The sequence below is a fragment of the Herpailurus yagouaroundi genome, unplaced genomic scaffold (assembly GCF_014898765.1).
Source record: "Herpailurus yagouaroundi ecotype Mexico unplaced genomic scaffold, PumYag 160, whole genome shotgun sequence".
In the NCBI taxonomy this organism is placed as follows: Eukaryota; Metazoa; Chordata; class Mammalia; order Carnivora; family Felidae; genus Herpailurus; species Herpailurus yagouaroundi.
In genome coordinates, this window is record NW_024412401.1 from 46,183,008 (window position 1) to 46,197,869 (window position 14,862).

Consider the following 14,862-nt stretch of genomic DNA (forward strand, 5'->3'; position numbering starts at 1 on the left):
TTCCCCATCTCCAGGGTGCTATGAGCTATAAGCCTTCAGTGATTCCCTTGTCCATTCATTCAGTAAATGTCCCCGAGCAGAGCCCTAAGCTAGGCTCCGGTCTGGGAGTTGAAGAGTCAAAGCCAAAGGGCACATGGCCCTTGCCCCGGAGGGGCTCCTAGACCCCTGTGTGTGTGACGTAAAGAGAAAACAAGGGGCAGGTCAGTGTGGTATGGGGGGGTGGCAGCCAGGGGGCTGTGGGCATGGGAGGGAGGGGCAGCTGATGGGGGAGGGCAACAGGGTGGGCATCAGATTGTTGACAGCAGCAGTCCCTGCAGGAGGGGAGACCGCTGTGCCCCGCCAACCTAGCATGCCAGTGTGGCTCCTGCGGGCAGTTTCCCAAATCATGTTCTTTGGGATGTGAACAGGCACTGTGTTTAAAAAAAAAAAGGGGGGGGGGGCAGGGGCGCCTGGGCGGCTCAGTTGGCTGAGCATCCGACTCTTGGTTTCGGCTCAGGTTACGATCCCAGGGTCCCTGGTCTTAAGTGTGGAGCCTGTTTGGGGTTCGTTCGTTCTCTGTCATTCCCTCTCTCCCTCTCTCCCTCTCTCTCTCTCTCCCTCTGCCCCTCAGCTCATGCTCTCTAAAAAAAAAAAAAAAGAAAAAAAGGCAAAAAGTCTTGCCCAGGGTCTCTGGCTGGCAGCTAGTGGGCAAGATGCTGACCCAGGTCTGTCCCTGGCACCAGAGTCCTAGGCCACTGCCCTGGCAACAGTTCACCAACCACACCCCTGGGGCAGCTCTGGGCCTGGGTAGGAGGGAACGGGGCTCTAACCCGCTGTGCTCTGTGGCCAGCACCACCCGGGCTGTGCTGAGCCCTGGTCTTGAGGACATGGCAGGGCGTGGAACATCGTCTTTGGCCAGAGCACGTGTGCACCTGGCCCAAAGAGATACAACTGCAGTGTTCTGAGACCTCGTCTGTGGGTAGAGCTCTCACTAAATGCTTCTGGCAGCTTCCTCTGATCTTATTTTAATCTTCTGGGGCTTTGGGTGCTGGGGTCACGCAGTGCAATTTGGATGATCAGACTCTACAAATTCCTAAGCAGCGGGGGCTGGCCATTTGGTGCACAGACTATGAGCCCAGCCAGCACAGCCTGCGGAATTTCTCCTTGGTCAGAAGGATTCCTGGGGCACCTGGGTGGCTCAGTCGGTTAAGCATCCGACTCTTGGTTTCGGCTCGGGTCATGATCTCGTGGTTCGTAAGTTCAAGCCCCGCGTGGGGCTCTGTGCTAACAGTGTGGACCTGCTTGGGATTCATTCTCTCTCTCTCTCTCTCTCTGCCCCTTCCTCACTCACTTGCACTCTCTAATTAATAAGTAAATAAACAAACAAACAAACTTAAAAAAAGGATTCCTAATGCAGCCACATGCTCCTCTGGGTCCCCCCAGACTCAGATTCGCAGGCAGTCCAGAGTTTTGGTGGGAGTGCAAAGTGGTACAAATCTTTCAGCAAGTTATTTAGCAATTTAGAAATTTGCCTCTATGACTGGGTAAGGGTACAGGGCAGTGACAACCTCTCAGGGTCTCAGCTACTTCTTCTATAATATAGAGCTAATGATACCTTACCCTCACTCCCAAGATTTCTTGCGAGGATTAAATGAAACGGTGTATATAAAGTGCTTGGCCAGCATTAATGGTAGTTGTTAATCATTCCATTCCTTATGACGATATCAGATGAGAAAAGCTTTAAGAACAGGGGCATTTTTTTCCGGCGTTTCGTGTCTACAGATCCAATCTAGAGCAGTGTACAGATCCAATAGGAGGGGGCGTGGTGAGGCGGCCCACGCATGGACGCAAAATGCGATCTTGGCACAGTCACGCACGGCAGGGGTTACAAGGACACGGGCAAGTCCACAGGACGGAATACTGCAAGGGCGCTGCAGCTCTACAAGATATATATAGGAAAAAGACCGGAGGGGAACCTGCAGAAATGCTGGTAGGCAGGGAGGTTCAGAATGATCTTGTCTCTTTTGCCCAACTTCTGGATTGTAAGGTTATGGGGTTATTTTTATAGACAAACAAAATCACTTGAAAAGAGCAGAGGCTGTACAGATCTGGCCAGCGAGGTGAGCAGGGCAATGGCTGGTGGGCCCTCGGTGCCTGAATCCTGACCATTCCTACTCACTACAATGAAACTTCAAATAAGCGGCCTGCAGCCAGTCAGGACTCCTGTGGGGGTGGTGCCTGGCTCGCCCGCTGGAGGGGAGACAAAGGTGTGCCGTCAAAAGGGTTCAGGCTCTGCAGCTGGTCGGCACGGGGCTCGTCTCTGATCTATACTGACTGCAAGCCTCTTCGCCGTTAAGGCTCAGAAGACAGCCCTACCCTTCTGGGTTGTCGTGAAGATTAAGCGAGGTGGAGGCTGTACGGGACTCTGTCTGTACCCTCAGCAACTCTGCGAGGGCCACTGCCCGGCCCCCACCACGGGGAACAGATGACGAGCAGCCTGGCCCACCAGAGGCACCTGGGGACCAGCAGGCCACTCCTCTGTCTGCACACCGAGCGCCATCCTGAGGGGTGGGCGGTACTGAGCCCAGCGCTGCCTTTGAGAGTTTGCCCCCGGCTCCTTCTAAGCGTCACGGTGGATGAGAAATTCTCTGATCCCTGGCAGGCCAAAGGGAAAATAAGTTGGGGCCTGACGGCCATGCACACTGCGGCCGAAATAGCCTTTAACAGGCGGGAGATGGGAAACTCCTCGTGCCCCCCGCAACCCCCACTGTCCTCATTACTCACAGTAACTCATGGTCATACTTAGGTTCGTAACCAAAAAGCTTGATGGTATCGAAGAAGGGGTAGGCCTGTGTTATCAGACGGTCGATCACACCATTTTCTAGCCCAGAGACCTTCAGCCAGTTCTAGAAGATCTCTCTCTGAGCCTCAGTTTCTCTGTGAGAGGGGAAAGCCACCACCTACCTTTCCCAAGCTTAAGGGATGGTTCGGTAAAGGTCGTAGGCAGAAGCACTCAGGCACCAGGGGACACTGCTTCTTTGCCAGGAAGATGACTGAACGGCTCTAGATCCCAACTTCCAGGAGCCAGACAGAAAGGGTAGCGTGTGGGGCAACTCATCTTAGGGCACAGAATCACCAAAATGACGAGGGGACCCCGTGGGCGGCAGAGTGTAGCGGAGAGAATGAAATCAAGTAGCATGTGGAGTCCTGGCCCCGCCACCTTCTGACCAGATGACCCCGGGAACACCGGTCAGATGCATTTTCTGAGCCCTAGTTCCCATTCGGTGGAAGAAGAAACAAATACCCGCTGAAGAGGGCCTAGAACACAACAGGCGCTGGGCTGTGCTTGCTGCTAACTGGTCTCTGACCCCCAGCCCGCACTGCCTGACCCCTCCCAGCCCTGGCTCTCACCCTGGGGAATCCTCAGGGCATTCCGCAGCCCGTTCTGAATAATAATGGAAGTAGCTAGTACTTCTGGAGAAGAAATAGTTACTGAATGTTAATTAGCTGGTGTTAACTGAAAAACAGAGGGAATGTTTTCCCAGAAATCTTTCTGAAGTGTTCCTCCAGTTGTCATCAGACGGTTGTCAGGGGCTGGGACACCCACCTTTGATTCGGAAAGAGCATTTGACATAGGAGAAAATTTCATTTTGGGGAAACGCAAGTCAAAAAAGAATCGGCACGGGGATTCTCTTTAAAGGCCATCTTTAAAAGGTCCCAAATAGCTCACACCTGGTAGGGTTTTGAAGCTATTTGCTGAATGAATGGATGCATGAATGGACAGATGGACATCATCTGGAAAGAAAGAACTAGAGTCCAACGGGTGGGCCAGCCAGAGAGCTGGCAGCCGATATTCCTGGGCCTTGATGAATTCCAGACTCCGAGCTGCTGCGGGAGGCCAAGGAGACTGTCTTATTGTTAATCAGCTCCATCTTGCCGTCCACAAAGTTAATTATTTAATGGTCTATTTGGAAGTGAGAGTTGGGGCAGAAGCCGGGAGGACGGAACCTCTCGCTCCGCTTCAAAGATCTCCTGTCTCTTGCTGCCGTCCGAACCCTCTAAGTTGCCGATGCACTTTGATATTCCCAGCGGAGACAAAGATCCGTGAGTCCAGAAAATCCAGGCCAGATTAAAGGGCCAGGCACCGAGTCCACGTGTCCCACACGGAACCACCGGCAACAAAGGCCCATTAGGATCTGGCTCCTGCCTGCCGGCTTGTCTTCTCGTGTCTCCCAACACAATGCTGACAGATTGGTGGAGCTGCTTTCTTTCCCCCCCAGAACAATATTTTATGAGGAGTCTGTTTTATTAAAATATTTTCCGCTGGATGCTTCCTGTGTTTCGAGAACTTGGTCTTGCCAGCTGGAGCTGATGACAGTTGAGAAAAACACATCCAAGTGCTGTTGTGACATGGCATTTGGAAGTGGAGGAGCACAGGGGGGGGGGGCCGGGTGGGGGTGGGGAGGGGGGGGGGATGGGTAGGCAGCATGGGAAGAGATGCAGGAAAATACCCCGGTTGCACCAGAAATGTCGCTGGTATTAGGGGAGAACAGCACCCCTCCCCCAACTAAAAAATACGAACAGAAACTCTTGGAATAACATCCCCAATTGTACTACTTCCCTACCACCTGCAGGGCTGGAGCTGCCGTGGCGGACAGAGAACCTGCCATTTGCGTTCTATCACTGCCAGTGAACTAGCGCCCGTGTTCCCACTGGCTCATTTCAACCCAAATGCTTCCGGAACAGAAACCTAAAACAAGGCGTATTGCACAAAGAAATGAAAAGTGATACCGGCGCAGTTGGACTAATGACAAGGATGATGGGATGGCCAGACGCTGGCTCTGGGGCATGGACTGAAGAGGCTTCCCCTACCACTGGGCTGGGACAGCAGCGGCGTAAATGAACGAAATCAGGAATTCTAACCTCTAATTGGTGCCCTGGTCACAAAATAGGAAACGGTTTTCAGTAAAACGTGGAGTGTTGCTGGCTCTGGGTGCTCTTGGGCACGCACGGCGACTCTAGGCTTGCATTTCAGTATCTACAGACCCACAACTCTCTATCCCAGCACGGTGTCTAAAAGGTTTAGCCCGGTTTTAAAGACGTCGTTTTAAAGGAAAGTAAACGAATTTCATCTCTTCCTAAGGAGAAATCTTCAGGGTCTGAGGAACTCTGGAGCCATGGAGGACTTTCTCCACACGGGGGCAGTCATAATCCATGCCAGTCAGGGCCAAAACTATTCCTTAAGATTCCCACCGTCCTATTGTGCAGAGGACAAGTTGTACCTACAACCAACTTCAGGACTCCTCTCTCCCACAGTTCGCATAACCAAGCATCTATCAAGATGTGCGTGCTCGCGCGTGCACACACACACACACACACACACAGGCCATCTCCCATTGCTTTCTGGGCAAGGTTGTGTAGGCCTAGGTTGGCTGGTTCTGTAACAACACGGTGGCCTCCACCAATGCCATACTGTAAACCAGAAATCCTGGAAGAGCTCAAGTGTGCAACCTGGGTTAGGCCACAGTGGCCATTTCAGAATTTCTTCTTCCTTTTGGCTTCTTTTCTGGCTAGGGCCTGCCATTTCCTTTAGCTTGTTTCCTGACAACTTTTCTGAAGGTAGAGCAGACAGGAGGCACGTTCCTCGCCTCAGCCAAGGGACTTCAGGGTCCCCGGGGCAACAGTTTTGGTTCCCCTAATAAACCCTAGACTGAGAGGCTTTCGTGGACTTTTTCAAAGCATCGCGGGAAGCTGGTGTGTAGCTGCTGAGTTGTTTGGGGGAGAGCCCCAGGGCTGTGGGCCTTGGGGACAAAGGGAAGCACTCCAGACAGTTCGGGACTTGGGGCCGTGTGCCGCTTTAAGCCTCACATCATCCGGGCAGCTCAATCTCAGGCTTGCCCACCTGTCGTCTCCCTCGTCTATCCAGCATCTGTCCTGCATCGATTCTGAGTCGGGCCCTCTGCTGGCTTCCGGGCAGAACACCCAGTGCCTGCCTGCAGAACTCTGGGCCCGAGGGGAAGTGGAAAAGCCAAGCCCTAGTAAAATAAATGCTATGGCACAGGTGAGCAAAAGTACTGACGGGTGTGGGGCGACGGATAAGGACTGTCCTGGGTGTAAAGCCAAGCTTTAGAGACCTCGAGCACCCCAGGCCTAGGAGGGTGGTGGCCCTTGTTAAATGGGTCAGCTCCTTGACCAGGTTCCTAGCTCTCTCCTGCTGACCTTATACCTTTGGCATAAGAAAAGGCCTGGAACCTTCTTCTGAGCCTGTTTGAGTACGCTTTGGGTGTCACCACTCAAAACCCAGCCCAGATGCCTGGCTGGAGGCCTCCGGGGCCTCCCGCCGGCATGAGAACTGCGAGCAAACGCCGATGCGGAAGATCAAGCCTAGCTCCCCGACTGACCTCTTTGTTGAAACACCCGCTCAGGGCTCCAGGAAGCCTTTCAAAGGCCAGGGTTGCAGCGTGGACCCCGCAAAGGCCTGGCCCACTGGGCTCTGGCAGACAGAGGGGAGGCGAGCGACGGGGTACTCACTGCTCGGGGCTTGAGACAGACGTCCTCCGGCCTTCCACCGTGATGTTGCTCTTTGGTCTCTTTACCACATGTGGACGGGGAGGGCGCACCTGCAGCGGGCACAGAGGGAAGTCCCGGAGGAGTGAGTTGGAAAAGCCACACAGGGACATTCCACACACCTAGATGAGCAGCCCCAAAATAAACGTGGAGGCATTTGCATAGTACAGGCTACAAAGCCTCTGCTTCTCGTGAGAACGTGGCACTGAGTGTGCAGCAGATACCCGCACGGGAAATCCGTGGCCTATTTAAGTGGGAAAGGTTCTTCTGAAGAGCTTGGTCCCCTCATCTGCAAGGAGGGGACGGCTCCACCTGCCCCCTCCTTGTGGGGCTGCCGTGGGAGTTCGACCAGACACCGTCCACGCGGGACCGGGATGCGGAGGCCCTCCTTGATGGTAAGTCCCCCCTCGCCTTCTTCTAGAACCCTGAAACTGGTTTGGTACAATGAAAAGGTTTCACTCGGGCTTTATTTCTAGGGTACACGTGCTTATTTCCTTCTTTTTACAACTGAATTACAGGATGCTTATTTTCCTGAGGAGGAACGGGGAATAAAGCAAGTGATAGCCATCACCGAGCACCAATAAAAATCATTTTTCTGTTCCCCAGGTTGTGTCCGTGCAGTCCTCCTGAGCACGGCTCGGCCTGGATGCCACACACCCCGTGGGGCTCCTACATTCACGGGGACCTAGCTTGAGGGTCGGTGGTGGGGGTGCGTGACGGGGAAGCATACGGCTTCCTAATCCACAGCTGGCCTGTGGCAACAAGATGTGGGCCCACAGAAAAGGACACCTCCCTCCTCCCCCACCAGAGCCTGTGATGGGAGTTAGGCTAAGAATTTCTAGGTGTCCTTAGAAGGATCCTCGTCTGTTCCAGTCCACGTTACGTGGCTTTAATTTTGGCCCCATCATCTCTGAACATTTCCAGTGCCAGAGAGGGACTGGAGACAGCTAAACCAAGAAAGTCTATCTGTGACTTTTGTTGCCAATAAAAATGCCTGGACGTCCCCATGCAGAGGGCTGGCTCTCTCTCTGCAGATGAAGGGCCAAAGTGGATACAATGCCACAATTTGCTGAGGTCCTCAGACAAGACAAGGAAGAGCACACACATACTCCGTTTATTGCCCCCCCTTTCCTGAGCCCCCTGCTCCCCACCCCCCAGCAATTTGCGGGCAACACAGCACAATGGCTGAGGAACACAGATTACAGAAGTTGGCTGCATGAAAGACAAGTCTTTATAGAGTCTCATCAAGCCCTCAGGTCTCTGCATGTCTGATCTAACCGAAGTTTTTCCTGTGGAGTGGCCAGTCTGATCTCAGCCTTGTTTGGCAAATCAGACACACGGTAACAGCCAAGTGCATTCCACGACACTTGTGGTCTTCCCCCCACCCCATTACCCCCCCCACCCCCTCCACCAGGGTTACTCTGAATGAGGATCCAACCTCCCCGCCACCAGGGCTACTCTGAATGAGGATCCAATGAGATGGTCGCGGGAAAGCACCAGCAAGGAGTCTGGCACCAGCCGGGCTTCCCCGTGACCTTATCAGTAACAAAAAAGAGGAGGAGAGTGGGCTATCTCTGAATTCGAAGATGCCATCCAGGATGACCCTTGCCTAGCATCCTGCTCCGTGTGTAGTGTTACAGTGGTCACTCAGCAAGACTTTGAGGAACAGGTGAATGTTGCTGCTTGGAATCTAAGAAGCGCATAATAACGTTGCTATTATTGTTACCACGGTTATCAGAACCGTGTCTGCTCCGAAGCAGACGTCCAGGCTACGTCCGCTCAAACTCTGAACTGGTTTCCCAGCACAGAGCCAGACTCCTCTCCCTCTCGCTGCTGCTCAGCAGGATCACGGGGTTGGAACGCTCCCCCAGACTTTTCAGCACAAAGGCGGATGTGCAGCGTGGGCTGACGGAGCAGTTCTGCCCTGCCCCAGAGGTCCCGGGGTGGGGGTTTCGGGAAAGGTCAGATATTAAGGCCTGTCAGCCTGTCCTCTTCGCACACGGCTGCTCCTCGCTACAATAAAGGCGGGTTTGGAATGTGAACTTGTGGCTGAAATGGGGGGATTAAGTTTGTGGCAACTTCAACTGAACTTGCAACGTGGTGAAACATGGGGAAAAAGAACAACAGAGCTAATTAGACGAGCTGAGCTGTCAGAGTGCCGCCGAATGGCTCAGCGCCAACAAACAAAAGGAATGGGTTGGCAATCAGCAGGATCGATGGAGAAGACTGCTTCATTAGGGATGATAAAACAGACAGAGCAGGGAGAGGGGGTGGGGGAGGGGAGCGGGGAGGCAGGGAGGCGGGGGAGGGAGAGGAAGGCACAACAGACCCGGAGACAGTCAGTCACCTGCACAGCTACAGACACACCCAGAGTCACACACACCTGACTGGTGTGGACAAAGCCAGACACAAATTACACTCACAGACAACCATCCAGAGACACGCACGGAGGCCTCCAGGCGCCGGCATTCAGCCTCACAAATACACACTCACGGGAGTCGAAGGTACGTGCACGAATCACACACGGCCACAGACGTTCAGCTGGAGCCACAACCAGGCCCACACACGCGCGTGTGCACACACACACACACACACACACAGACACACACACACACAGACAAAATGGTTTAATGAAGCCCGAATCACAAGACGATGCCGACTACTGGCCCGTCAGATTTCAGCGATCACATCGTCTTTGGGGGGTGCTTAGCAGGGGCGGGGGCTGGGGGAGGGGGAAGAAAACACATGCACGCACCACAGCCAACGGCCCCTCCAGTGTTGGGATCCCAGCAGCGCCAGGGGAGAAAATGCTAAACAGGGATTTTGAGCTCTGTTCAAGGGGGACTTATGGGGAAAGTTGGGAAACCAGCCAATTCCCCACTGGATTTAAAACCTGAGAAATCTAAGTCGGCAGGGTTAAATGTGTATTGAATACAAAAGCACCGAGTACATTTGATTTTAATGGTGAGCAAGAAATAATAAATACAGAGCTTATAAAGCGCTTCACATGCGGCCGGGCACAGCCTGCCTCTCCCCTGCACGCCCCAGCCCACTCCCCCTAGTCCACCAGACACTGGCAAGGCTTTCTTCTGCGCTTTCCTTTCTCTTCTTGTTAAAAAGAAAATCTAAATCCTCTGGTAACATCTGAACTCCAGCCACAGGTGCCTGGCTACAAAGCTTCTTCCAGAAGGGCTGAACGGCTAGCCCCCATGCTCCTGCCACCCCGGGGCCAACGGCCGCACTGCTAACCAGACGTTTGTGGCCAAGTACGCGGTAAAGCCCGGCTGGGGGCCAGAGGCTCCTGACAGGAGAGCCGGTCGGGCCATTCTTTTCAAGGCCCTCGAGGGGCCCCGTGTCTCCCAGGGTCACCCGGAGCAACAGCGGTGCATACCGGAAAGGCTTACACGGGTACACTCAGCGGGCAGATTCCGGGGCACGGGGCGCTGCCGGGCCCAGAAAGCACGAGCCTTCCAGGACCCCCAATTTAGTCCCATAGTGACCCTGCTTGGCAGAGGGTGTGTGGGGTGGCAGAAGTGTGGTATACATGCCCACCTCATGCCAGGCACCACACACATGTGATCTCACTACCCTCACCAGGCCGGGGGCTGCTGAACCTATTTTACAGATGATCAAACTAAGGGTCCGAGAATTAAACGTCTTGCCTGAAGTTATACAGTCAGGAACTGCCAACCTGTGATTCAAATCGGGTCAGGCCTCTTCGACTTCCAAGCTCAGGAGAAATGGTTCTGCCAGGCACATTGCCGCGAGGGTACCATAACGCAGGGTGGGCAGAGCCCAGGGTACCGATCCGCTCGCTTCCTACACCAGAGCAGTGGCACAGGAGGGTACTACTCGAGTGTTTCTTGGGGTAACGTTTGCCTTCCCAAGTCCCCAGTTGCCGGTGGGTGTGGCTGGGCCTCCCCCAGTCCACACGGATCCCCACGCTGGTGAGACTGCACAGAATCCACAGGAGCTGTCTCCAATACCTGAGCTTTTCCAGCAGGAGCAGTCCTGTCCCGGATCACGCTTTGCAAGAGAGTCCCTGCCTGCCTTGGATCCCAGGTCTCTACAGGGAATTCTGAGGGCAGCCCTCTGTAGGGCTGGCTGAAGGAGAGGCTGCTTGGTGAGGAGTGTGGAGAGGCAGGCCCGGGCTCCGCGGCCAGCTTGGCCTCTTAGCATCTCTGTGGTCTTGGCTGCCTGCTGGGTAAATAGCTCTGCCTCCTCCAGGCTGTGGTGGGGACACACGAGACCATAATCACACAAGGGCCCAGCACAGTCCTAGGCACGGAAAAGGCGCTCAGTACGTAATTGTTAATTCTCTTCACCTCTGTGTCTTTGCCAAGCCCCAACACTACCCCAGAGATTCCACAGAAAGCCCAGCTCACTGCTAATGATTACTTTTTCTCCATCAAAGGCTCTGGCCCAGTATTTCACACTAAGGCAGATTCCATGGAACTGCAGGTGGAGGGTCCTGGAAGAGCTCAGTATGCCAAAAAGACCATGGGTTCTAGAGTCTGGTGACCCCTTTCTGCATTTGAGGGACTTGGGTTAGGTTACCAAGCATCAGTTTTCTCATCTCTAAAATGGGTGGAGATGATGTCTACTTCACAGAGCTACTGTGAGGCCCAGCTAGGATTACTTGCTGACTATAAAAAATCCTCGGCAAATGATAGTCACTAAGAAACTGAGTCACTCCTTAGAACTTCTGAGGTTCAGGGGCACAGGGGTGGCTCAGTCGGTTAAGCGACCGACTTCGGCACAGGTCATGATCTCCCAGCTTGTGGGTTTGAGCCCTGTGTCTGGGCCTGTGCTGACAGCTCAGAGACGGGAACCCATTTTGGATTCTGTGTCTCTCCCTCTCTCTGCCCCTCCCCTGCTCACACTCTGTTTCTCTCTTTCTCTCTCAAAAATAAATAAACAAACAAACAAACAAACAAACATTTAAAAAAAAGGAAGTTCTAAGGTTTAAAAGCCTGTTAAGAGTACGAGCCACTGCTGTGTGGCAGGCACTGTGCTCGGTGCTTTACAAGGATCGTCTATGTTTTCTCTCTCAAGGCCTCTGGGGAATGAGGGCATGTTAGACAGAAGGTGTTTGGTTTTTTTTTTTTTTAATGTTTATTTATTTTTGAGACAGAGAGAGACAGAGCATGAACAGGGGAGGGTCAGAGAGAGAGGGAGACACAGAATCTGAAGCAGGCTCCAGGCTCTGAGCTGTCAGCACAGAGCCTGACGCGGGGCTTGAACTCATGGACCGTGAGATCATGACCCGAGCCGAAGTCGGACACTCAACCAACTGAGCCACCCAGGTGCCCCCAGAAGGTGTGTTAAAGGGAGAGAGGTGGGGTGCCTGGGTGGCTCAGTTGGTTGAGCATGCTTTAGGTGAAGGTATCTAAGTCCCCACCGCCCTCGCCCCCCCACCTCCACCCCTGCCCTCTAACTCCTACACACAGGAGGGAAGGGAAGGAAAAGAGCACCACAGAATTTTCCAACATCCGCACAGAGAGCGGCCACCCAATCGATGCTGGGCGTGTGCACCAAGGATTAAAAACAGACACGGTAGGGCCTGGCCACCTGCACCCCTCGGCTGCCACGTGTCACAAGATCAATTTGGATGTGTGCATTGGAAAAGGGGGAGCAGGGGTTGGGATGTGGGTTTGTGGGGCACTCTGGTCGCAGCTGGATGGGAACCTGACCTCTTGCTGGGCTGCAGGAGCGGTGGCTGCTTTGAACATAGAGACTGCTGCTTTGAGTCTGCTTTGAGACATAGAAACTCTTCTCTTGGTAAACAGGCCTCACCAAACGGTCCTGGCAAGTTTCCACTTTGAAGGAACCCGTTAAAGTGGTTATGCCTCAGCACAGCCCAAGTCTGAGTTTCTAAGGAAAACGGGGCCCCACACCCAATACTTTTCCATGGCATTTGTCTTTAAAAACCTTGGATGGGGGGGGCACCTGGGTGGCTCAGTCGGTTAAGCGTCTGACTTCAGCTCAGGTCATGATCTCATGGTTTGCGAGCTAGAGCCCTGCATTGGGGTCCACGCTGGCAGTGCAGAGCCTGCTTGGGATTCTTGCTCTCTCCTCTCTCTGCCCCTCCCCTGATCGTGCTCCCCCCATCCCAAATAAATAAACTTAAAAACAAGAACAAAAACAACTCGGATAGGTCTCTCTGCTTTGCCCACCCCATTCCAAGGTGTCGGTGGGTTTGTCGCCCTGACTTGGGACTTCACTGGGCAAGGTGGAGCTCCACGTGAGGCCTGGAACAGGAGGCCCTGTCTCCATCCGAGCTAGCTCGAGATTCTCTGGGCGTAGCCTCTGCCCTCGCAAAGGGACATCAAACGCATTTCCAAACCAAGAGCAGGCAGGAATGAGACCCCTGCTGCCAGACTTGCTGCTTCCTTTGTGAGGAAAGGCAGTTGGAGCTGGGCTTTAAAGCTCACTGGCTAGAAGCAGGCGTCAACCTAGGAGATGTGCTCAAGTGACGCACACACGCACACACAGCAAACACACCACACGGTGGCCCACGGCTACCTACAGCTCTGGCCTACAAGTCGTCAAACTGGTTTGGGGAAAAGGAGACAGAAGCCCAGGAAATGCAAGTTTGGGTTCATGCCACGCAGAGAGGGAAGCTGAAAAACCCAATTCCCGGTTTTGTTTTGCAAGGCAGCTGAGTTCAAACTCCCGAGGTTTAGTCAGGCGGGGAGGACGGCTCAGGCAGTGTTAGGCGGAGGGCAGAACCACTGGCTACTCACGGGCCTCGAGCGCTGTATCTTGGGAGGCGGCGGGCGAGTGGGACGGAGTCTTTGTGGCTGCATTAAAGCGAAACTTAAAACATCAGTACACATGGAGACGGTTTGATGCATTTCCACACACGGCACACGAGAGGACGCATCCAGTCGCCCAAGCCAGACCCCAAGAAGCGTCCTCGATGCCTCCCGCTCTCTCACTCCCATGTCAACTGGTCGCCGGACCCTGCGCATGCATTTCTGAGGCCTGGATCACTGTAATCATCTCCCAACAGGATCTCCTCCAGCCATTCTCCACACGGGCCCGGGGGGATCTTCTAAAATGCAATACGACCTTGTTGCACCCCAACCTCGAGACCTCTGCTGTCCTTCCTGCCTCCTTGGGGGACAGCTCAGCAAGGCCGTGGGCTGGCATTCCAAGACCTGGGCTCTCTTGTGCCCCATACAGACCCCTCCCAATCTTCATCCTTGCTCACCAGGGCAGACCCTCAAATGGCCCTGGCCTCTCATGCCTCGTTTCCTGCCTGCCTCTTAGGGTCGAATGACCCACCCCATCCTCATCTGCCTGGCAAGTAAATGTCTACTTGTCATTCAAGATAGTGGGTCACAGGCTGCCTTCAATGCTCCCTGCTACCTGGGACTTATCACCCGGTGTCTCCCTCCCAGCGCCCCCTCCCCCGCACTATCTTTCAAATGTTCATTTCCTTGAGGGATTCATCCCTGTTCCCTGTGGGGGGGGGGGATATCTGCAAAATAAATGTCTGATGAACAAATAAAATGGAACAAAACGCTTGGCTTTTGAAATCAGGATTTGAATAAAAACCAACAGAGCACAGGCTTGTTGGCTGTCTCCTCTGACCCTTTATTTTGAAAGTCAAACTTTGTCCTTTCAACGGCCTGAGTGAGTAGATGCCCCAGACAAGTGTGGGGGGTGGGCAGGCAGAGGAAGGAAAGGAAGGCTTCACACTAGACCAAACCACGACCCTCCGCAAACCCTGGGAAGCTTCCGGTTGGTTCCTCCCCCTTCACCCAGGAGGTTCACAAAGTCTACACCTGCACTGCTCCCTTCGGCAGCCGATGGCCATGGGTGGCAGGTCTGAATTAAGATGTGCGGTACGTATAAAATACACACTGGCTTTCAGATACTCAGTTAGAAACAAGTATGTAAAGCGTCTAAACAATTTTTTATATTGATTACGTGTTGAAATGAAAGCATTTTGGCTATTTGGTTAAATATCATTACGATTAATTTCGTGTTCCTTTCTACTCTTTCGATGTAGTTACTAAAACATTTTTAGAATTCCACGTGTGACTTGCACGGGAGGCTCCCGCTAGGTTTCTCCTGGACGGTGCGTTAAAGTCTCATTTGGTTGCAGAAATTCTTTGGATACCAGACCTGCTTTGGAGCTCACTCTCTGGACCCAACTCCTGGAGAGTAGGGGCCATGTCTCAGGGGTCCCTGGGTCCCGGCACAGGGTCTGTCAGAGTGGCCCAAGGGGAAAGATGGCAGAGGCACTCGGTAGAGAATTGGGCCCCCTGTAGCATGTCCAGAGCATGTCTGGATGGAGATACACTG

The 14,862-nt window shown here is 53.6% G+C and overlaps 1 protein-coding gene across 15 annotated transcripts in view; it reads right to left on the reverse strand.

The window, feature by feature from the left end:
• The window catches only part of DENND1A (DENN domain containing 1A), a 511,997-nt gene that overhangs the window by 14,819 nt on the left and 482,316 nt on the right, over positions 1 to 14,862 (reverse strand). For 10 of the 15 annotated variants that reach the window (XM_040482265.1, XM_040482264.1, XM_040482267.1 and 7 more), the window contains 2 exons: positions 13,293 to 13,349; positions 6,511 to 6,599 (listed from right to left, as the gene is read on the reverse strand). In XM_040482265.1, the coding sequence (XP_040338199.1) occupies positions 6,511 to 6,599; positions 13,293 to 13,349 (146 nt within the window). Of the gene's footprint in view, positions 1 to 1,703; positions 4,348 to 4,422; positions 6,305 to 6,510; positions 6,600 to 10,120; positions 10,825 to 13,292; positions 13,350 to 14,862 lie in introns of those variants that run through there. The other 5 variants (XM_040482268.1, XM_040482263.1, XM_040482276.1 and 2 more) reach the window with 4 other exon arrangements.